The sequence below is a fragment of the Aythya marila genome (genome assembly GCF_965140915.1).
Source record: "Aythya marila genome assembly, chromosome: 3".
NCBI classification, from domain to species: Eukaryota; Metazoa; Chordata; class Aves; order Anseriformes; family Anatidae; genus Aythya; species Aythya marila.
In genome coordinates this window covers 55056337-55079224 of record NC_139044.1, presented here as the reverse complement: position 1 = coordinate 55079224, position 22888 = coordinate 55056337, and the positions used below count along the sequence as shown (strand labels likewise).

The 22888-nt window shown below is 40.3% G+C and overlaps 1 protein-coding gene and 1 long non-coding RNA gene across 2 annotated transcripts in view; one reads left to right on the top strand and one right to left on the bottom strand.

Annotated features, from left to right (window-relative positions):
• The first annotated feature begins 308 nt into the window (after window positions 1–308).
• Window positions 309–22735, top strand: TMEM242 (transmembrane protein 242). Its single transcript, XM_082755918.1, has 4 exons — window positions 309–463; window positions 1733–1833; window positions 7545–7682; window positions 21611–22735. The coding sequence occupies exons 1-4, from the start codon at window positions 346–348 to the stop codon at window positions 21707–21709; spliced, it is 456 nt and encodes a 151-aa protein (XP_082612044.1). The 5' UTR covers window positions 309–345; the 3' UTR covers window positions 21710–22735.
• The window catches only part of LOC309876037, a 59944-nt gene continuing 42820 nt past the window's right edge, over window positions 5765–22888 (bottom strand). The window contains exons 2-4 of the long non-coding RNA XR_014317110.1: window positions 10040–10138; window positions 7805–7873; window positions 5765–5850 (exon numbers count right to left, since the gene is read on the bottom strand). This is a non-coding gene — a long non-coding RNA (uncharacterized lncRNA). The remainder of the gene's footprint in view (window positions 5851–7804; window positions 7874–10039; window positions 10139–22888) is intronic.

The window sequence follows — 22888 nt, the reverse complement described above, 5'->3', positions numbered from 1 at the left end:
CCGGCGCAGCACACGCCCTGCCAGGAAAGGCTCCGGGTTGGCTTTCACAAGCCCTGCGACCAGGAAGTTTCCCAAAATACTCCATTTTTCGCCTAGCAACCCAATCCCCCGCAGTGAGCCGCTCGGGTACAAACTCCAGAGGCTCACGGGGAGGTGCACTGAGGGAAGCCGGGGAGGGAACACCCGGGGGGGGGCTGCGCCCGGCCGCCTCCTTGCCAGAAAAGGCTGGTGTTCAGAGGCTGGAGGAGGAAGAGGAGGAGGAGGAGGAGGAGGAAGGGCGGCTGCCTGTCCCTGCCCTCCTCCTTCCCTTCCGGGTTAGCCACCGCCGCCGCCTCCTGCCGGGCCATGGGGGACGCCCCGCAGGGCGCCGCGGCGGCTCCGCTGGACGCAGGGCTGGGACCGGCCCTGCCCCGGGGAGCCGGGAGCACCGCGGCCGCCCAGGACGAGGTCTTCCTCATCAAAGGTGCGGGGATCGGTGGCGAGGAGGAGCCGGCCCGCGATGGCCCCGGCCCGGGCTGGCCCCGGCCGAGGATCAGAGCCCCCCGGGGCGCCCCCGCTGCCGCTCCGGCTCCGCCGGGGCTGGGGACCCGCGCCCGCTGCCCCCGGGGGCGCTGAGGGGAGGCCCCGGCCCCAGGCACGCGTGGAAGTCCGCCTCTGCTGAGGGCAGGAGCTGATAAAAACCCGTGGTTGTTTCCGAAATCAGGAGAAAAAAAAATCACAACCAGGTTGCTGGTTAGTAGACCCTGAAGTGTAAAAGGCAGCGGGCGTCCCGTATGCTGACACTGCCTGAGGTACCTCACGTGCTTCAGTGACATGATTACAGCACACTTCCTCATCAACAGTAACAGCCTAATTAATTTTTGAAAACTGGGCCCTAGCATAAGAATGTTTTGCTTCTTGCTTTCTATTCAGGCCATTTGATTTTTAAACCTGACTGCTGTTTATTTTTTTTTTTACCCAGCACAGGCTGGGTGTCAGTGGTCACAAAATAAGCACATGTAGTCCCCTAAAGAGGGGATTTCAGTATGAACCAGATGCTTTTGTACAGTGCACCCAATCTGGTGCATCTTTCTCTTAAAAGCGATCTGGTTGTGGCTACACATGCCTTTCTGATGCAAGAAGCAGAGGGACCAATGGACCCATGTAACTTTGGAAACACTGAAGAACTGAAAGTGAGGGGTGCTCTGTGTCTTGGGAAAACTCATGCCTTTTTATTATTATTATTTTGAAATAGAGCATTAGAACAGAAAACGGACAAAACCAGAGAAGTGTTGCTTACAGAATGGTTTTCTGAGGTACTCACGGATTTCTCAGATGTCTCTTCGAAGTACCGAATGATGCAGCAGAAGAATTGCATACATCTTCCTCTGGAGAAGGGCAAGGCACAGTGATAGAGCAAGGTGATTTTAGTAACCTGGCTCTGGAGTGAGAGAGGCTGCTGAGGGAGCAGTGGACATTTGGAAGTACTGTGAAAAGGCATTCTGGGATGCAAAAGACTTCTGCATTCTGTGCTTCACAAATAAACACTTGCTATTCGTTGTCAAAGTGCTCTATTTCAAAAATAATTGTCCTACTTGCTGTACTGAGTTAATGTAAATAATTTGGACAACATCCTTTCCCTTCAGCACATGCTGACATTCTCATTTTTCAGTTATTTTCAAAACAGGTTTTTACTATTTTTCACCCTAGAAAACAAAATCTTAATTTTTATTTCTTAAACTTTTCTCGGCAGGTGGAATTTTTCTGGGTACTGTCGCAACAGCAGGAATGATAGCAGGTTTTGGCACCACACTTGCCATGACAAAAAAGAAGAATCCAAACTGGTTCAGTAAGGTTTGTTCCTTTTAAACTATTTTCCAGTTGTGATACACAGAAAAAAATGCAAAAAATTGCTTATAAAAATGTTGATACATGTAGAACTTGGCTGTCCAAAGTTGATGGTAAGAGCACTAGACCTTAAATTAAGTCATTAGGAGTGGTAATAGTTTAAAAAATCAATTCAGAGTTGGTGCTGCTAAATACTTTAGTGCTTGAGATTAGTTGAAATAAAACAACATTAAGCTTACACTGTTAGCTTTAATCATACTACTGCTATACAATGCAATGTAATCAATGATCTATTTTTATCCTGTGATGTGAACATCCTTCAGTCATGAGCCTCAGTGATCCAACTTATCATGCAGTCCTGTGGTGCTATCATGAATTGGGAAGAGAGGAAACTATGGAGTAACAGTGGGATGGAGAGGCAGAAAGCCTGTAAGATGTGGAATACATAATATGAAAAAAATAAAACACTGTGAGAGGTTGTTCCATGGGTTATAAGAATGTATTACAATAAAGAAGTTCTCTTTTTTAACTTCTTTTTTAAAGTCCTTTATCTTGGACACAGCATTTTTCCAGATACTGTATATTCTTGGCTGTCAGACCTGTCCTGTTAGCACTGTGATTTAATCAAGAGTGACATTACATTGACATCCTAAAATACATTTGCTGGAAGTGGCTCCATACGATACATACCATTTAAACTTTTACTGAAAACCAGTATCTGTTACTATCTGCGCAAATGAATTTTAGCAATTTGCTAGGAAAAAAATATGATTCCTGGGTTCCTTAACTTTAATACTGCAAAGTGTAGAAAGAAGGCGTTTTGTCAAGGTACTTGTAGGTGAGCAATTTCAAAAGGGAAGACTAGACTTAGAGAACGTCTGTAGAGGCCCTCTGAAGTTTTGTTACCAAAGAGGTAAAGTTTTGCGGTAGCATTCTTACTTAAATGTAGACTTACTGCAGGTCATTTCCTATTATATTTAATAACACATTATGCATAAGAATAGAAGTGTACCTATGAATACCTAAAGATGATCGCATCCTTATTAGATGCTTAATGTCTAAACAGTATTTTATTCCATTTAAGATGAGGCCATAGCTTGGCAGGTACGTCAGGCAAACATAAGCCAGCAGTGCTGTTCAAAGAAGTAACCCAACCATCCCAGAATTAATGCTGGAAAGAAATAAAAGACCCATTCTTTCAGCATCTTTGCTGGTTTGCGCTACCTTTTGTGCCAGTGAAACCACAGCATACAAGTCAGAGTATAAACAAGCAAATGTGACATGGTCTGGGACCAATTTAAATAGTTTGATGGGAGCAAAAATAGCAATTTAATAGAGGAGTTGTAGCATCACAGCATCATGATTGCTTTCATATTTTGAGAAAGCAACAGTATGAGACCCTAGTCTTGCAGAATGGCATTGATGTTACCGGCAAGATATAAGGCTGAAATTGAACTTATTGTACCTCCTTCATGGCAGTGGACTTAACTAAGCACCATAAGAATTTGTAGAACCAGAGCCCCATATTTACTTTGAAATGAGGCTACATAATCCTGTTTTGTGAATGACTGCAGAGGCTTTCAATTAAGAATTGAAATTTCAATTGTTTGGGGATGTGTGTGTTAAAATTAAATGGTCATATGCAGCAGCTTCCCTATGAGAAGCATCCAATTTTACCAGCATTTAGTCAGGTGTTTAATTTTACAGTGGGTTAGGTCATATAAAGCTGTGAACACCCTGAACAATCAACCAAAGCAGTTGAACTTAACATTCATTTATTTTAAGCACTGCTTCCTTTCAGATACATTCATATACACAAGAGAACGTTTACAGGATTGAGGCCTGGGTCTGGAAAAAAAAGTCATTTCTTTTTCTCCCATTTCCTGCTTGTATTTTCCAGAAAAAAAAAAAAAAAATACAGCGTGGAGCATATATTTTGGCATTGGTTAATAGCTGATTTTTTAAATCAAAGAGTTATCCTTTTTTTCCCTGGTATAGGAGCAGTAATGAAGAGAAAACAATCTGTACATAGAATAACAGGTTTATGAATAAAAATATTCTTTTTGTTGGTGATGCCTTTTTCTCCCATGATATCATACTAGTTTACTCTTGTCATCTTATTTTTAGCAGTTCATTAATCAGGATTCTCGATGCTTCGAACACAGTATCTGATAATCATATGACAAATTGTGGTGTTTACAGAGATCTTTATATTTAATAACACCGAAGAATCAAGCTTTTGACCAAACACGGTTTGACTGCTGTCAGTAAAACCAAGTCAACTGTTTCTTCATAGCACTTATTTTTTTTGGGACAATCAAGCATTTAAATAGCATTCGAGTTTTTTTGCCAGCAATTTTCACAGATAATGACTTCTATTTAAAGATTCTGTGTAGAGGTTATTTTTGTCCATTCTTTTTCCATCTTCCAAGTGGGAGAAGTTCTTCTACATGTTGTGTATGTTTAGACTCTTGAGGCAGGAAAACATCAGAAATAATCATCAGCATTTTTAGATCTACTCAACACAATCTCTACCGAAGAAGTTAAGAAAGTTCATTAGCTGTGGTAAGGAAATAATAGGACGTGGTTTAATGGTGTAACTAGAGATCTCCCAAGTTGGTGTCCATGCTCATATGTGTATGTATACACACATGCTTACAGAGCAGTGTTTCGTTACCAGCTTCCACTTTGGGGATGTCCAAATCAGAATAAATAAGGATCAAGACAGATTTTGCTCATGCTCTTTGCAAGTGTGTATTTGTCCTTGGTAACTGGCTAGAACTAAATCCAAAGGACAAGCGTTAGTACTGAGCACTATCTTAGGATCATTTCAACATTTTGATAAATACAAAGCCAAGAGGAAAAAAAAATATTGATGCTTCTTCATTGATCAAATACCACACTGATAAGCATTGTTCATGTGCTGAACTTTATCAAAGAAGAAAGAGCAATTAAAAAAAAGTCTTAACAGAGAATGCAGAAGATTTTTTCCTACCTTTTGTGATAAACAGAGAAGTGCAGTTCTTTAAAATAATTTTCCTCTAACACATGTCAGATCTTTCATAGAATGGCTCAGGTCGGTGTCGTGGTTCCGCTCGAGTGGGCAGCCGAGCTCCACCACAGCCGCTCTCTCACTCCCCCTCCTCAAAGAGGAATGGGGAGAAAATATGTGAAAAGGGCTCAAGGATTGAGATAAGGACGAGAAAATCACGCAATAATTATTGTAACGGGCAAAACAGACTCGGCATAAGGAGATAGTAAGATTTATTGCCTACAACTAACAAGCGAGAGAAGTGAGAAAACAAAGGAAAAAAAAACCAAAAGCACCTTCCCCCCCATCCACCCTTTTCCACCTCCTCCCCCCGAGCGGCGCAGGGGAACGGGGAATGGGGGTTATGGTCAGTCTACAGCACTTCTTCTCTGCCGCTCCTTCTCGGTCACTCTCGTCCCCTGTGCTGTGGGGTCCCACCCACGGGATGCAGTCCTTGATGAACTGATCCGGCGTGGGCTTCCCACAGGCAGCAGCTCTTCCAGAACTGCTCCAGATATGGGTCCGTACCACGGGGTCCATCCCTCAGGAGAAAACTGCTCCAACCTGGCTCCCCTACGGGCAGCAGCTCCTGCTGGGTCACCTGCTCCTGCGTGGTCTCCTCTCCACGGGCTACAGGTCCAGCCCAGAATCTGCTCCGGCAGGGGTCTTCCACAGGCGGCAGCCTCCGTCGGTGCAGGGCCACCTGCTCCACCGTGGTCTCCTCCACGGGCTGCAGCGTGGAACCCTGCTCCACCGTGGTACTCCATGGGCTGCAGGGGGACATCCTGCTTCACCATGGTCCTCACCACAGGCCGCAGGGGACTTCTGCTCCGGCGCCTGGAGCACCTCTCCCCCTCCTTCTGCACTGACCTTGGTGCAAAGCTGTTCTCTCACTCCCTTGACTCTCCCGGCTGCTGTGTGGCGCAGCGTTTTTTTCCTGTCTTAAATATGCTCTCACAGAGGCGCAAACAACATCGCTTATTGGCTCAGATCTGGAAAACAATGGGGCCCTTCCTAAACATGGGGCAGCTTCTAGATCTTTCTCACAGAAACCACCCCTATAGCCCCCTGCTACCAAAACCTTGCCACGTAAACCTACTACAGTCGGAAGGGACCTTAAAGCCCACCCAGTTCCAGACACCTCCCCGCAGACCAGGCTGCCCAAAGCCCCGTCCAGCCTGGCCTTGAGCACCTCCAGGGATGGGGCAGCCACAGCCTCTCTGGGCAGCCTGTGCCAGGGCCTCACCGCCTTCACAGTGAAGGATTTCCTCCTAACATATAGTCTAAATTGCCCCTCTTTTAGTTTGAAATCTTCCCACAAGTTAATTTTTAGTCACTTACACATTTTAGACTACAAGTGAAAGAACTCTTTACTGATTATATTTGTATGCCTGTACTCTCATTAATTTACCTCTGAGCAATATTTTTTATTTTATTTTATTTTTTTATTTAATACCCAGTACGTAAGTAGGACTATTCAGTTGTGTGAGGACCACAGATGCCAGTCTTTAGTTGTTACCTTCTTAAATCTATGTTTCTATGTGAAGAATTGAACAGTGATCCTTCTGAGGGGGAAAAAAACACAAACCCTTTTACTGACATTTACCACTAGGAGTGAGAGGATTACATCCTACTGCTGTTACAGCCTACACAGACTGAAGCTCTCCTGCAGCAGATAAGTAGAGAGAAGTGGGCAGTGTGATCCGAGAACGGCTGGCTAGCAGCAAACACGTGGTGTGAATTGATTGATGTAAGCCAGCACACGTTTGTGCACTTCATAGCTGCACTGTGCCCTGATGTGCTGCAACTGAAAAGGTTTAATCGTGGTTGGGACTCAGTTGTGGTTGAGGCTCCTTTCTTCTTGGCCTGAGATGACATCCCCAAGTGTTTTTGTTTTCAGGACACATCTCATGGAAGACTCTCAAGGAGCAGAATCATAAGAACACCCACTCTTATTTCTGAGAAAAATGGAAGTATGAACACTGAATAGCATTATCTTTGTTACCACTTAGTGAACTCCGCAGGGGATGGGGTTTAACGTTGCTGCTTATTCTTTTCAAAAAAATTCCTAAACAGTTTCTAGACCTCCTTGAGAATTCCGCCTCTCAAAAATCAGTCCTTCAGTCACAGTTATATTCTGCCTCAAACTGAAAGCTACATAGGTTCATCCAGTTTTCTCATTCGCTACTTTAGGAGTGCAGGTAAAAACATAATAGACTGAAGGCCTTGACCTGCTCATACTCCTCCTCTCCTCCCCCAGTAAAAAGTACCAAAATCAGTTTTGTAAAATGATTATGTTCTGATGTTCGTAGCATAAGGGCTTTTGATCCACTTCGGGGTTCTGATCCTGAGCCAGTTTTGTATTTTCAGTGGTGGGATACCTGCCAGATTCTTGTGCTCTTGAAACACTTCATTTCGATGTTTCTGGGTAATAAAAATTATCCCCAGGTGCTACTGGTAGCCATGAAAGCTGTTCCTGGTGAGAAAGCAGCTTATACACCTACTTTGTGTCTGTTTGGGCCTGCCAGCATCCATAACAAGAGCTTCTGTGGCCACACTACTACAGCTGGCAGGACAGGAAATATTATAGAGCACTAAGTTAAACATTTTAGTGTTTTTTTTTGTTTGTTTGTTTTTTTAAATCAACTATCATTCAATTTGTCTTGATCACTGTTTTTGCTCCTAGGGTATTACTGCCACAGCTGCATTACCAGAGAGTGGTTCATCATTGGCCTTACGAGCCCTAGGATGGGGCTCACTCTATGCCTGGTGCGGAGTTGGATTGCTAAGTTTTGCCATCTGGAAGGCGCTGGGTGTTCACAGTGTGAGTAGCAAGCATGATCCTCTCAAATACCATATTTTTCCTTGAATCAGTCATCTTGGAGTGTCATCTCTATACTACAGCCTGGCAGTACTCCTTCATTCCCCAGATGTAGAGTGACTAACCTGAGGGCTCTGCAGTCTGGAAAGTCATTCTTGCATCTTCCCAAGTGGGATGTTGTGGGAAGAGACAACCTGGGGGGAAGAACAGTTTTGTCCTGTTTATGTTTATTTACACAGATGTTTCAGATTCTTCAGAAAAGAGTCAGTGTTCTACTGCAGAGACTAAAATAGTAGCAGTAAGCTTTCTGTATCCTTTGCTTACAGAATTGAAGGCTACCCCCAAATCCTATCTTTAGAGCTGCCTGTTTATTTGTTCAAGGTCCATTTTCTGCATCAGGACATGAGGGACATAAAAGCTGAGAGGAAGACAGCTTTCTTTCTAGTGGGTTTCTGTAAGGGGCAAAGGGGCAGAAGACATGTAACAGAGCGCTATTCCACCACATGCCATGTCAAGGCAAAGAAACTCGGGAAGCATCTGTATGTCTCAAGGGGCCAAGGCTATCTTTAGCCAAGTGCTTATGTTCCAGTGTTTCACAGCGTTGAGTGTGAACACTAGAGTTCATGTAAGCATTTTGGTTTGCCCCTAGTAACGAGCCCATGACTGAAGAGTTCCCCTGCAGCTGTTTGGCAGAGCTGTCTACATCCTTTTAAGGGGTAGGAATGAATAGACTTCCTCTACTTTCTGTGACAAATTAATTCTATATTCAGCAAAGCATTTCATGCTCTCCAGACACTAAAAGAAGCAAGATATTACTTCATCCTGATGCTCATTAATAGCTTTATTCAAGTTCTCACTTCTTGTCCACTCTGCCAATGCATCCTGCGGGTTACCATTTGGGTCCCAGCATACAATCACATCTTCCCTGGTCTCCAATGTTGAATCTCACTAAGAGCCATTAAATGCAGGCAAAACACAACAAAGCATAGCAGGACACAGGATGCAGCATTTTGTTTATACTCAAGTCCTTGTCAGGCTATGGTGGAATAGCAGAAAAGGGGTAACAAGAGTGGGAATACCAATTTATGCTCTCTGCATGCTGACCTACAACAGTCCACTCAATTTACTGTCAGTATATCATCGTCCAAGAGGATTCATTCTACTAGAGTATTTCTGGCCCTGCCAAAGGATAGCAAAATATGACTCTAGTCAGCAGTTTCCATTTACTGTTGGTCAGTAAGCTTAATTTTTATTGTCTTTGAGAAATGCTGACCTGGACCCACAGTTGCTTGCTTTTCTCGTGAGACCACTTTCCTTTAGACTGTATGACAGGAAACAATGGCATAAACTTGAGATGGCCAAGTCCCAGGACATGTCACAGTCTGACAGGGAGCTTCCTGACAGCAGTGGTTCTTGGGTATTAAGCACGCAGCACAGGGCACAGCCTTTTAGCAACTAGTTGAACGCTCCCAGTCAAAAAGTCATTCCTTATTTTATTCTGCGTTATATTAGTGTTGAAAGGAAATAGGAGTAACTCTTAAAAAGCTGCTGAAAATGCCTGTTGGTAGTGGTTTCTGTTGTAGGCTGCTCACATTTTACAACATGGCACAGTTAGAACTGCAGACACTGAAGGAAGCAGATTTCTGTCAAGACCCTTTGGCCACCCATGATTTTGAACAGCTGTGTCCCTGCTTTCTACTGACATATCTATTGCTTTCATTATAGACTTTTAAATGCCAGCTGCAGGAAAGAAACTAGTTTGATAGTACTAAAAAACAAAAATCGGCATTTGTAAATTGACTGTCATGCGTTTCTTTATCCTGTTTTACCTTATGTCTGTTAAAATCAAACATAAATGTTTAAAGTAGCTAAAGGTGCAAAATCAAAAGTGTTAAAAATGAAATACTCTGACCAAAGAGAAGAGATTCTAGAAATGTTCTTAACTGTAAAGAACAAGTCATTTTTGATTGTCGTTGACACTTTTTGTGTACTATTTTAACATAACAATCAGAGCAAATATTAACTCATAAAAGATATTTCATGGGGTAACACAATACATTTGAAAATTCTTCATTGCTGTCACATAAACAGAGATAATATACTAGTGACTGGTCAGTTACAATACTAACTTTTAAGGACCCATATTAAATGCATTCATTGTATCTAATAGTTATTAGATAATTCTCCAAATAAATCAAGTTTAATTTGTATGAACTATTTACTGGAGTTATCACTTAGCAAAATAAAGTTTCTTTATGTATTTTCAGACCTCAGAAGCCATTCCTGATTTTACACTAAGCTCCACATTTCAAATTTTAATTTCAGTTCACCACTTTGAAAAGAGGCTCTTACAGGCTTACCTGAATAAAAACATCTTATGTCTTCAGTGTAATTGAATGCTGTGAGTTCAGTTGCACAGTAATGGTTGCAGGTTCCAAAGTACCATAGACCTGTAGAAACTGAAATTATAATTTCAATTGAAGGATGATGTACATAGATTTTAAATCTGTGACTTCAAAGCAAACTTTAACCTCTGAAAGCACTGTATTATACATGACCTCAGGGAAAGCTTGATTCATTTTGATGCCAGGAACCTGTGAGATCTTAATAACTAAACTTTTGGCAGCTGGACAAAGAGAAGAAGAGCTTGCTGCCCTGCCCCTTCACCTTACTGCCTTTAACAGCAACCAGCTGCCTTTGGGACCTGCTAATTAGCGATCTGGCCCTGCTGCTATCCTCTTGACTCAGCTGGGCACCAACTTCATTTGTTTAAGAGCTACTGGTAATATTAGTAACAATATTATGACAGCTCATATGGTGTTTAAATATTAAGTTGTTAAGCATAATAAAGTTCTAATTGTAAACACCACAGATGTTTCATTTAGCAAAAAAGAAGCTGCGTCTGTCACACATAAAAATGCATTAGCTCCAGCGTGTTCTCAAATTCATTGTCAGCACTGTCCTTGTGAGTGTCTGGGTGGGATCTCAGTGAAAAAAGGACTGACTTTCACGTACAGTTTGGAGGGGAGTTCTGAGTCAACTAAAACTGAGCTGCTCTGTGGTTTGATGCCTAATACCATCTCAGGGAGTAAAGCACAGGAAGCCACAGTGGAAAATCAGGTGTGATGGGTTGGAGATCTCAAAGCAATAGCTCTCTGGCCATTGACACTATTGAGCAGTTTTCCCCCTGACTGATCATCCACATAAACTGCTGAAGTTCATGCACACCAGAGCTTGCTCGGACTTTCAAGGAGAAGCAGAGCTGGGCAGTGAAGTTGGAGAAGTTCAGCAAATGATGTGCTGCATGCTTTGAATCACTTTAGCCATGCACTGGTTTGTAGTGGTGGGGCACTTAACTGGTGTCCATCACTTGTAATCAGTGTGCTTGCCATTCATCCATTTTGATCATATTTGTGCCCATAGGATAAGTGGTAAGCATCTTCCACTCACCTGGAAAGACAAAACTAAAACCAGCAATGAGGCTGGTACAATTTCTTTTTCCTTTTTTTTTTTTTTTTTTAAAGAAACTAAAAAAAGTCTGTATTATAATATTATGATTCCTATCTGTCAAGTGCCTGCCTGTTATGCCCTCCTGGGCAAAGCAGGGTCCCCATAGGGGTTGGTGTGCAGGAGGGCAGTGGCTATAGGCTCCGCTGCACACAGGGGCCAGGGGACTTGGGTATATATGTGTATAGTTTGTCTCACTTGCACTGCAGCTACATCTGCTGGCGGCAGGAGAGAACATCAGCACGTTCAATGTCTAGGAATAAGCCAGTTTTATTTTTCACGCTTATTGAACGAGTGTTTTTAATTGCCTTATAATGGCCTGTTTTCTTAAACAAGTATGACTGTAGTGGCAAATGCTGTTGCCCCTGGTTAGAGCCCAGAAGAGCGCTTTTCATTTTGTATCACTGCCAAAATACTGTGATTTTTAACATTCAGGGACGTGGTCCCTGTGAGCATCAATTATCAACGGGACAGGGTGATTGATAAAGATACGTATGACTGTAAGCTTTGTGACTGTTTAAATTATCTTGTCATCACTTACAAAGTCAGAGATGGAACGACAAGAACAAACCGGCACGATATTTCCTTGATAAGTTATAATTGCTGTAATTAATCTGCGTCTGTGGTTCTGGAGCAGCGTTGCGAGTACTCAGCAGTTCGTGTTGTGGAAGGAAACTGGAACTGCAGTGTCGTGAAAGTGCTTTGTCCTTACGCCTCCTGACTCAGCCTGCTTTTGCTGGAGAAGCCAGCACAGAGCAGTCACTGCTGAGATCTGTTCTGGACACTAGGATGATGCTCCAGCGTTGGTGATACTAAGTTTTTATTTAATCTTTGTGGTTTATTGGTTCTTAAAACAGTGCTGTGACGATGCCTACTTCCAGCTCTTAAGTGGCTTTATTGTTAAGGGTGGTTCCCCGTAGCTGTACAGCCTACTGATTTTATGCTAGCATGAAAACCCAGGAATGACAGCGAGCCACTGATCTTTATATCTCGGAAAGGGATATAAAAGATTTTATGCTGTCTCAGGATGGGCTGTTAATATCCCCTGACTGCAGTTATCACTGTTGAAATCTTAGAATATCCTGGTAAGTAATAAACCCTCGTAAATTCCTGGGAACTGTTATCCCTAAACTGAGAAGTGATGGGTCAGTGAGGACTTGGGCTGAAAATGGTTTAAATTTTGTTTTTCATTAACGTGAAAGAGAAATCTTCATTTTCAGGACGTAGGAGCTTATGGTTATCTATTTTTACATTGTACCCCGTGCAGAAATTATCTAGCTGTCATTAACACTTAGAATGACTTTTTTAACTCGCTTCCCACAATTTCTTAGGAAAATACTTTCAAGTAGGTCCACCTTTGACTACCTCAGGGCCTAGCAGCTCTGTATTAGCAAGTGTCATCAAACAACATCAAACAGGTCAGTGAAGCAGTTTGGGTCTGGGGACACCTACAACCATATCTAGGGGATTTTTAAAATCTGGACTGACTCTAGCCTTGTCCCATGGCATGGGTATGTCCCATGTCCCTTGGGTAGCACCGTCTCTTTCAGGGACAGACTGGTCTTAGGTCTCAGGTCGTCATGTATTATTACAGTAGGCTTGTGTAGTTACTTGTGCTGAAATAAAACCTTTCAGTATCTAAAACCATAGGGTTACCAGAGGTGAGAAGTAACTGATCAAAAAGGAAGTGGCACAGACTCTTTTATAAATCATTTTCTAATGATAAATTGTCTGAACATTGTGGTGTTTAAACAGTTCTGATCTTATCTCCATCCATGAAGGCACAGAGTGCAGCAATGCAAACCGTGTCTGTGAGTACACTGTTAAAAAACTTGGTAAAATTGGTGGTCACAGAATAGTCCTGGAAACTTGGAGGAAAAAAAAAAAAACACGTCTCTGAATGAGGCCCAAAATCTATTGTTTTGTTTCTGTAATATTACTTCACATTAAACACTTTAATTAAGCTAAAGTTATAATAAAACTGTAAAATCTGAATTAAAAGTCTAATGCAGAGCAGACTTGCTGGAGCTAATACAGTTTGAGTGATTTATCTGGTCTGTCCCCTGCCTTCCCTGCTGCTTAAACATGTCTTTTTAAAGGCAGAAACGTGACATGTTAGAAGTCTGTACAAGCAGGATGCACACCATGGTGTTGCCTTGCTTTATCTGGTGAGTGAAACGGGAAGGGACTACTTTTGTAAAATAAATGATTCCTCATTTTTTGAAAAAGACCTTTTTGACTCATCCCTCTGTCCCCAAGTGCTTTTTTCTTACTCCTCAACCTCTGACTTTAGAGGGTTTACATAGTCTGATTCCCCTGTAGCTGACTGTCATGAATACATTGTTTACATTTATCCATATATTGCATTTGGTCTGCTTATTTTAGAGGGATAACTGATGGTGATAATCACATTAAGCTGAATTCCACTTTCCTTACAATATGGCCGCCGTTTATCAGCAGTACCAAATAACTTGGAAAAATGTTTCACAGTTTTCTAGAAGTTACAGTTAACTTCTGAACCTTTATTTTAAATAAGCAGGGTTTTCTTTTTAATTAAATACTTACAGCTACAGAATACTTGACAACTACTAAAACATACCTCTGAATGCCTGTTGGTATTATTATGTTTTTTACATACCAGCAATTACAAGCCTTTTTTTTTTCTTTGAAGCAGAACAATGCTTCAGCACTTGCACACTGAGGCATTCAACAATTAACAAATGAGACAGAATGTGCTTTAAGAGCCCTTTTGCTCTCCATGCCCTCAGTAAATTAGGTTTTATTTCCTCAGAAATAAAAGCATTTGTTCTCCCATAGGAAAAAGGGTTGGGATGATTCATCTGTAGGTTTGAGAGATCGTGTCTTGTTGCTTATATATCTGTTCTATGGAAAGCTGGGAAAATACTGGGAAGAATTGCCTAGTAATTTGTGACTAATATAGTTACAAAATATTAGTTTATCATTTTTATGGTGACTCCTAATGAAATATCCTCTTTTTCATTGATCTTAACTTTTAAAATATTAACAGCCTAACACAATCGCACAGCTGTGTAGAGACATCTAAAACAATTAGAAATGATACGGAGAATATATGCCTGCCATGGTTTTCTGGTAGGGACAATTCCTAGGCGGGCTGCTTTTCTCTAGAGGAAACCTAGCCTCTAAATCACCATTTTAAGTATAACAATATTAGCATCCCCTCGGCTATTTTGGGAGATACTTGATATAATTTTGTGGGACTATATTCATAGGTACAATATAAATACAAAAGAATATTGGGTTTAAGGGTGGATGATTTTCAGAAATGAAATGAGAACATGGAGAAATTGTCTTCACGAATTACTGGGTTTAGCATCCATAAACAGTACTACTACCTACAGATCTCAACCAACTATAGACATATTGCAGAGGCTTACATTTTTATGCTATTTCATAAATAGCATATGCAGCTATATAATATAAAATATATATATATATATAAATAAAGTATAAAATATATAAAAGAAATGTTGCCATAAAAGCATTACATCTCCTAGAATCATCATAGAGTCATTCTAGATGTTTTTTACTATTAGTTTTTAATTTTCCTTGTATTTAATCCCCGCCTATTCATGACTTTTCTAGTCCTTATCATGCTTATGTTTGATTGCACAATAAAATCTTTTCTTTCCTATTTCATGATCACGGAACTCAAAATAATTCAAATTTGCCCTTTTTTTTTGACATTGTTTTACTTCCTCAATACTTGAATTCCAGATTTTAGAAAGAAGATGGAGTACTAGTACAAGTTAGCACTTCCTCCTCCTGTTTATACACAGTTTTTCTGTACTGCTTGTATTGCCTAATTAGTTTGGGGAGGAGAAGACTTGCCTCCACACATATGTACTGCTAGCTTTTTGCAGAAGAAGTAAAAAGAAAAAAACAAGGAACCTGTGAACTTCACTGTGTACTTGGTAGAACAGAATGCTTATTCAAGGAATAAGACCATCATTTTCTTCCTGGAAAGCCGCTACATCTGCATTATCAGTAGGGACAGCTGTAAGGAAGTATTTCAAGAACACAGGAAGGCTGTAGCAGTAGCTCTCTCGAGGAATTATTTTACTGTGTCTTGGAAGAGACTCGTGGCTGTCAGCTGCCAACAACCTGTTAGGAAGGCAGACAGAATACGGCAGCGTTCAGACTTTGGTCTGAAATTGCCTCCGTGGAGCAGCTCCAGGTCTCTGGAAGTGTGCAGGTGGATCAGCGCGCTTCTTGGCTGCATGTAATGCAAACTACATGCGTATAACTAAAGTCTGAATAAAAGTTTATCTGACTGGTGTGAATTCCTCATGCTACATCTCAGTACCATGGGGTCTTGTGCTTCATGAAGTGTGGCAGGATGGCAGTGCCTGCTCACCATATGCTTCTGTGGTCTAGGAGCCAAGCTGCTGTGCTGGACTGAAAGTACCCCGTCGTCCCCATCTTTGTGCAACATGATGGGTCGCTTGTGTGCAGTTCAGCACTGTTCCAGGCATTATTGCTTAAGAACAGGGCTTTAGTTTTGTGCTGGCTCTTTTCTCAGCCATGAATCTCACTTGTGGCTGATGCGTGCTGTGAATTCCTGGACATACAGAGGAAAAAAATTACTCAGGTTACTTTTTTCAGGAACTACCTACTTGCATGCAATTCATGTTTTTCATTTAATTCAGAAATCCAAATTACAGCACACAAGAGCGTATACAGTGGGGACGCTCATCCTGATGCTTCGGGTCCATTAACCAACATGCTTTATACATTTAGATATTTAACTATCTTAAATTTTAGATTACATTAATTTTTCAAATTGCCCCGGGTGACTAAGGAGCAATGAGTAATACACAATAATAGACTAATCATGTGGATGTTCTTTTCAGGCACCCAGATTAGAAAGTAAGATTTTACAGAAATAAACGGCAAGTTCCTCAGTGATTTCAAAAATTTTTCACTCCATTTTTCTGCATGGCGTGAAAGCCTTTTGCAGTATAGCCCAAACTTTGTATCATTATTTTTATTTTGAAGCCTGGCACAGCATCACTGGAATCAATGGGAATGGGCTTGAGAATGAAACACTAACATCATCCGGTTTGAGATATCATATGCTACAAAAACCCAAGCTCTTGGCCTTCCACTTCAGAAAAGTCAACTGGGAAATGTACAGAAATTTAAAGTAGGCATATATCTCTGAAGCTAAGGAGAGCTTCTCCAGAAAATGAAGTGCTTTTTTTTTTTTTTTTGTTCTGAATAGTCAGAACACTGGGATTGCCTTTGCCAGTGAAGTGTAAGACCTAACAATATGGACCAGAGCACTGTTTCCTATGCTTGCCCTGCACCGAGTGCTCCGTTTTACCTTGGCAGTCGGGGAATCGCCTGCAGCTGGCAGGCTGTTGGTCCTGCACTTGGAGTGCTGTAAGGGCTTGGTGCTCACTGTTTTCTGCAAATAACTTGCTATTTCTGCATGCAGGCTTTGGTAAGTGTTTGATAACAAGGGTGACAGCAATCATTTTTAAGATTTGGAAAATGGTGGCCAGAACAATCCTCGCTGATGCCCTTAAACCCGGGGCAACCTGTCTCAGCTTCATGTCTTGCGAGGTGGAAGGTGGCTGATGAGGACATGTGGCACGGACACACCGTATCCAGCCGATACTCCAGTTCAGGGCATCTAACCCCATTTCACTTGGAAGCTAATGTAAGCAGTTCCTACTGGTACAAGTACTAAAATAGGAAGCTAATAATTCCTAGAATCTGGGTTGGCCTATTACGAATGTCAGACATTAAAGAGAACGTTTCTTCATAAAACTTTCATTCTAGGATTCAAATAGACTCTTTTAGCCCCTCTTCCATTCATTTTAATATGAACGGCCACGTAAGTGCTCTCAGTAATAGTGCTCTCCCAATTTTTGTGTGACATTCTGTCAACGATGTACATTAAAAAGACATTATTAAATGGAAGATGCTTTTAGGTCCCCATATTTTTGCCACCTGAGGCAGGATCATTAGGTTAAGATAAGAAAATAACAGTGATCTGTAGCTATTACAGATTATTTAATGCAGTAAGGTAGATGATACCCTTTTAGAAAGAAGCCTGACAGTCAGAGGTGGAACAGTTACTGTAATTTATTTGGCAGGAAAAAACAGTGTCAAGCTTTGCAATATCTATGATAAAAAAAAAAATAAAAATCACTGGAATGAAATTGACTTCAGAGAGTTGCCTCCAGGAAGAGCAAATGCTGGAATGTTAAATCAAGAGATGTGCTACAAATCGTTCGTGTACCACTAGGTGCAGGAGCAGGATTTGAGAGAGCGGTCTGTGGTCCTGAAGGCAGCAGAAGGAGGTGGAATACGTTCAGCTTTTAGTGCTCGGTTTACTCTGCTATTAATCAGAGACATTATTACAGTTGAACTGAGAACCCCAGGGTCCATGTGGCTGGCAATAATAAAGAGGCAGCCATTTCAGTGAATTACTTCAAAACATTCCAGTGGTTAGTGGATAGCGTATTAGCTTTGCTAATTAAATTAACACTTTTTGAATTGAGACCAGTGGCGTGTGTATTTGGGAATCTGGAGAAAATACAGAAGATTTCTGGGTCGGAGAGGGGAGAGCAGATCTTCCAAATGGGATGTCTGCTGAAAAAAAAAGGCAAGGCAAGACATGGATTTGCAACTGCTGTGTTTCCTTGTCAAGAAAGTGCAGTATTCATAGGATATAAAGCTAAATTTATCATTTTCACAAGAATATGACCACAGCGTAGGAGGCTGAATGGATACCAGGAAATCCATTTCATGGCAGGATAGCTAACTCATCACTAGTGAAAAATGTTTGCCTTCACTACAAGGATCCTCTGAAGCTGTGAGTTACTCTGAAGGCCAAATGAGGTCCTATACTAAGTACAGGTTGGCCAGGCAAGGCCAACATACTCAGCTCATGGTCTCTGACTGAAAGAAGTCACAGCCTAAAAGTTGGTAAGACAAGGGTTCATAAGCAGACAGACATTGTCACTGGGAGAGAAGAGGGAGGAACTCTGGGTTGCTGTTTCCCTGGTTATTTATGTGTGCATACACCGGTGCCACCCGTCAGAGAAAAGCTGGGTTTTGGTTGTCCCCATGCATTTAGGTAGTGTGGGAAGTGAGCTGTAGGGGAGCTCTGAGTGCAGGGAGGACACTGGCCAGGATTTACAAGTACATTTAGTTTGTGCAACAAGCACAAACATGGAAATGGAGGAAGAAACTGAAAAGCTGGTGATATTAGTGGAACAGAAGAGAAACCTTAGAAGTCCAAATCAAAGCCCTGATGAAGTCCTATAGTGCAGTTTCATACTGGAGGAAGAGAGAGAAATTAAAAGTCCATAAGTAGTACTACTTACATCTATTACTCAGAAACTGTTGTGGAGAGAAATAGTAGGGTGCAGGATCATTTAACTTGCATAGTAATTTAAGTAAGAGTTGTAGCTGTGACATTTGTCTTGTGAACAATCTGTCCATGGTTAAATAGACTGTGAAGACCCCATGTATAGCTTAGGCCCACGCCAGTCTCCGTGGATAATGCCTTTCTTAAACAGCTGTCACCCTAAACCGTAATGCTGAAGGGACAGTGCACAGTGGTGATCAGCTTGGCTTTCATTGATGTGGCTCACTGTCCAGAGTGGGAATCACAAAAGAAGAAAGTTTGTGGAATAATGTAAAACATTGTCAAACCTGTGAACTGCAATACAAAACTACTTTGTGCCAAAGGGTCATGGAAAAGGACACGGATGCTTGCAAGAGAGGAAGTGATCAATGAGACAGTGCCATCACCTGCAAAGTGCTTTTACAAATAAGCATTAGAATCTACGGAGATAAGGCTGAGGAAATTTTTCAAGGGGTCTTAAAACCAAAAAAAAAAAAAAAAGGACATTGACATTGAACAGATCAAATTTTGTCCATGTGTTAAAGGAAAATTGCTTTTCTAGAAAATGAGTTGCTTTTACCTGCAGAACATAAATTAGCATTCTGAATGGAGAGAAAAAATCTGCATGTTTTTAAATCTGCAGTAGCTAGCAGTGTTTTAGTGCTTTCTAAATAAATACTTTTTTTTTTTTTTTTCCTTCCTTCAGAATAAACCTGTAGTGTTTTATTTCCCAGAAAAGATTGCTTTGTGCATTTAAGGACTAGGCTTTGACATATTTGTAATTATGAGTTAGCTGTTAGAGTGAGGCAGCGCTGTAGTTCACTGAACGGCTTCCCTACCCATCATCCTTTTTTGGAGACCTTATGTAACTGCTTTTAGTTTTCCTTTGGTATCTTGTGTTGTCAGTGGAGTAATAGAGGTGTCCTGCAGGGCTAAAAATAAATTGAAAATCAGAGTTTAGAAGCAGCTGAAAAAAAAAAGCAACAACAAAAAAGGATGAGAAACAGATTACACCAGATCATATAAAATGATCATAAAAATGGTATAAAATGTTTATTTCCAGTTTTACCAACTGAGCTATGGCAGATCAGGTTAGGATCTGACTATTCCTATGTTATCAAACACCCAGAGAATACTTAGAGTGAGATGAGAGAGCTTGGTTCACTCTCTAGGAAGTAAAAAATATTAAGTATGTTAAATACTTGCCACATGTCAGAGAACTCAGGTAACTTACTTACAGAAGACTAGAAAAAAAGTTTGGGGCAAAACAAAGTTCCTAAAGCATTTCATACTGTAAATACTTGTATTCAATTGTCAGCAATTGTGTAATGTAATTTTGGCTGTTCTCCTACATTGTCTGTGATACTGTGTTTAGGGTCTTTGTAAAAAAAAAAGCTACAAAAGCTTTTTAGGTTTAACTAAGTTGCAAAGATATTAGGCTAGTAACTATTGTGTTGAGTGCCAAGATTAAAAAAAAAAAAAAAGAAAAGAAAAAAGAAAAAGAAAAATCAACAACAAACAGCGACAAACCAAGAAATCAATCAAAACAGCTATCTGATCAAAATAAAATGTAAAGCAGAGAGCGGATTACTTTTTGCATAAGAACAAAGACAGGATAAAACTAAAAGGATAATTTGGCTCTGAATTTTCCTCCTACTTTATATAACATGTATTTTTATTTAATTAGCAGTCCCTAGGCATTTTTACTCAAAAATGTGGAATCTAAAATGTTTTCCTCCATCATAATTAATTATTTTCTTAGCAAAGATTTTTAAAATTTCTTTGTAAACAGTTTCTTTCCTTGTATCAGCTGTAATTTGAATAATTGCATTCCAGCAAGTACCAGTTGTCTGCTAGAATTATTCATACACAGAAGGGCCTGGATAGAAAACACCCATAGCTATTTGTTAAAAAACTGATGACCCATAACACACAAAAGTTTGGTGTATAAGAGAAGATGTCTGTTTGGCTGCTTAGAATATACAGATCTCGTGGAACCCCTCCATGGGACATAGTGCTTGAGACAGCATTTTGTCTTGAAGATGTCATTGCATCTGTATTTTAATACCACACATCCTGTCTCCTGTGCTTGAATGTCATAGATTCTGTAGTTTCCTAAAAATAGTAGTTCAGATCTTCCCCTCTACATCCTGCTCTTCATGCAACAGGATTTGTACTGATTTGATTCTTCTATGTCTATCCTTAAAAATATACTACATGTAAAAATATTGGAAGAGAGGTACCTGCTAAATCTAAACAATATCTTCAAATACAAGTGATTTTTAAAGGAATTAAACCTCAGTTTTGGCTTGCCAGGAAAATCGAATCAAACATTGGTGATAAAATGGTTGCCATAAATATAGATTTGGTGATTGGTTTTAATGTCAACACTGAATATAAAACCAGCAATCTTTCTCTTCTATAGCAGACAATTTACCAACAAAGAAAGAAAAGCATGGTCCTACATGTAGTTGTGAATCTTATTTTCCTTCCTACTAATATACAAATTTTGTTTTGTCACCATACTGTTGGATAAACCTCAGGTGAGCTTTTCTTTAAACTTCCTTAAAAATTCTTGAACAGACCTGGTGACTCTTTTATCCATAGCAAGTGTAGAATAAGGCACTGAAGTCAAAATATGGGCATGTTCTATTGAAGTAATTTTCCTATAAACAAACAAAAAAAAAATTAAATTTGTGTGTATATACATATACACACACACACACACACACATAATAGTTCATCTAATGGTAGTGAATCATTCAGGCAACTGGTCCAAATTAGGCACCCCAGCATAGTGCTTTAGAAGTGGGGATTGTTGTGGGTCTCTATCCTTTTTTTCACTTAGTTGAACCAGCATATTCAGAGGGAATGTCTTAATTCGCTGTAATTTTTAAGGCCTTTTTGCCTCTTCTTTACCTCACACAGACCTATTTTGTGGAGTAAGCCCAGGTTTCATGGTACTACTTTATTTGCTACTTATTAACAGCTGACAGCTTTTATTTTTTTATCTCTTTTATAGATGAAAGAATTCCGAACTAAAATGCAATCAATGTTTCCAGCAATTCCTAAAACTAGTGAGGCCACTGTTGAATGGGAAGACTTACTTAAATCAAAGTGAAAGAATCGGAAGCATTTGGAGATGGCTCTTTCAGCAAGAACGAGTAGCAAAGTGTCCCATATGAAAAAAAGAGAAGAAAGCTCAGACTGAGCAAGTTACTGGCCCAGTCCACTGAACTTGGGGATGCCAGTTAACATCTAAGAGCAAGAGAATTAAAATAATTATTTATACTGTACTTCTTCAGCATGTTTGGTATAGTTGATATGGGAGGAACTGAACCGTCTGAGACAAGTTTGATTCAACTGGAAAAAAGACTGTATCTTATGAAGACTTAAAGAAGAAACTAACCTTGGTAATAAGTATGAGGACAAAACCCCAATAAACTCCTATCATATCCACCTTTTAAGAGAAATTTTAGGGAATTTCCCTAGGAAACAACGGTACTTTCAGTGCCATTTACATGTACCATTAGGAATATAAACATAAGACAGTTACAAAAGATACATTAATGAGCCTGAAGGTAAAGCACACAGTGCACTCTGCTAAAAATAGAGGAGATATTTAAAGTTGTAACAGAGAAAGTGTCTAAACCAAGCTATTTTTATATGTCTGATGGGAAAGTTTAAATACTTCCAATAGGGAAGTAATGATCTACTGAGCTCCTCCGTAGAGCAGCAGCAGAGATCTCAACAAAGTACACTCTTTTTTTCTCAGTAGTAGCCTTTTTATTGGATCCTACAGTTGTGAATCTGCAAAAAGCCTCTACTATATTTGTATGGAAATGTTAAGTGTTAGGTGAAAAAAACTTTGTATTTCAGTGGTTCCTGTGGCTCTTCTATTAGGAAAAATAATGTGTCATTTTCCAAACTGCAGTAATCTCATGTATTGTGGGTGTAAACTAGGAAGAATAATGTCTCAAACATTGTATTTGCAGAACTGTAGATCTGTAAAATTGCAGAAATTAAAAAAAAATATACCATCAGTGAACAATCCTTTGTTGAATGCTCAATTATCATTTTTTTTTTATTAATTGTGCACAGTCCAATTAAGGCAGCTGTCAGATTTAATAAAGTCCTCTTCAAACCTGTCCTTTGTGATTAAATCTTTATATTCTTAGGAAAAAATGTTTTTTTTAAAAAAAGCTTTAAATGTCAGATGAATAATAGAGAAATATGGTTTTCCTACAAAACGTGACAGCACCAGAATAATATCTTCAAAGCAGCTGATGTATAATAGTTG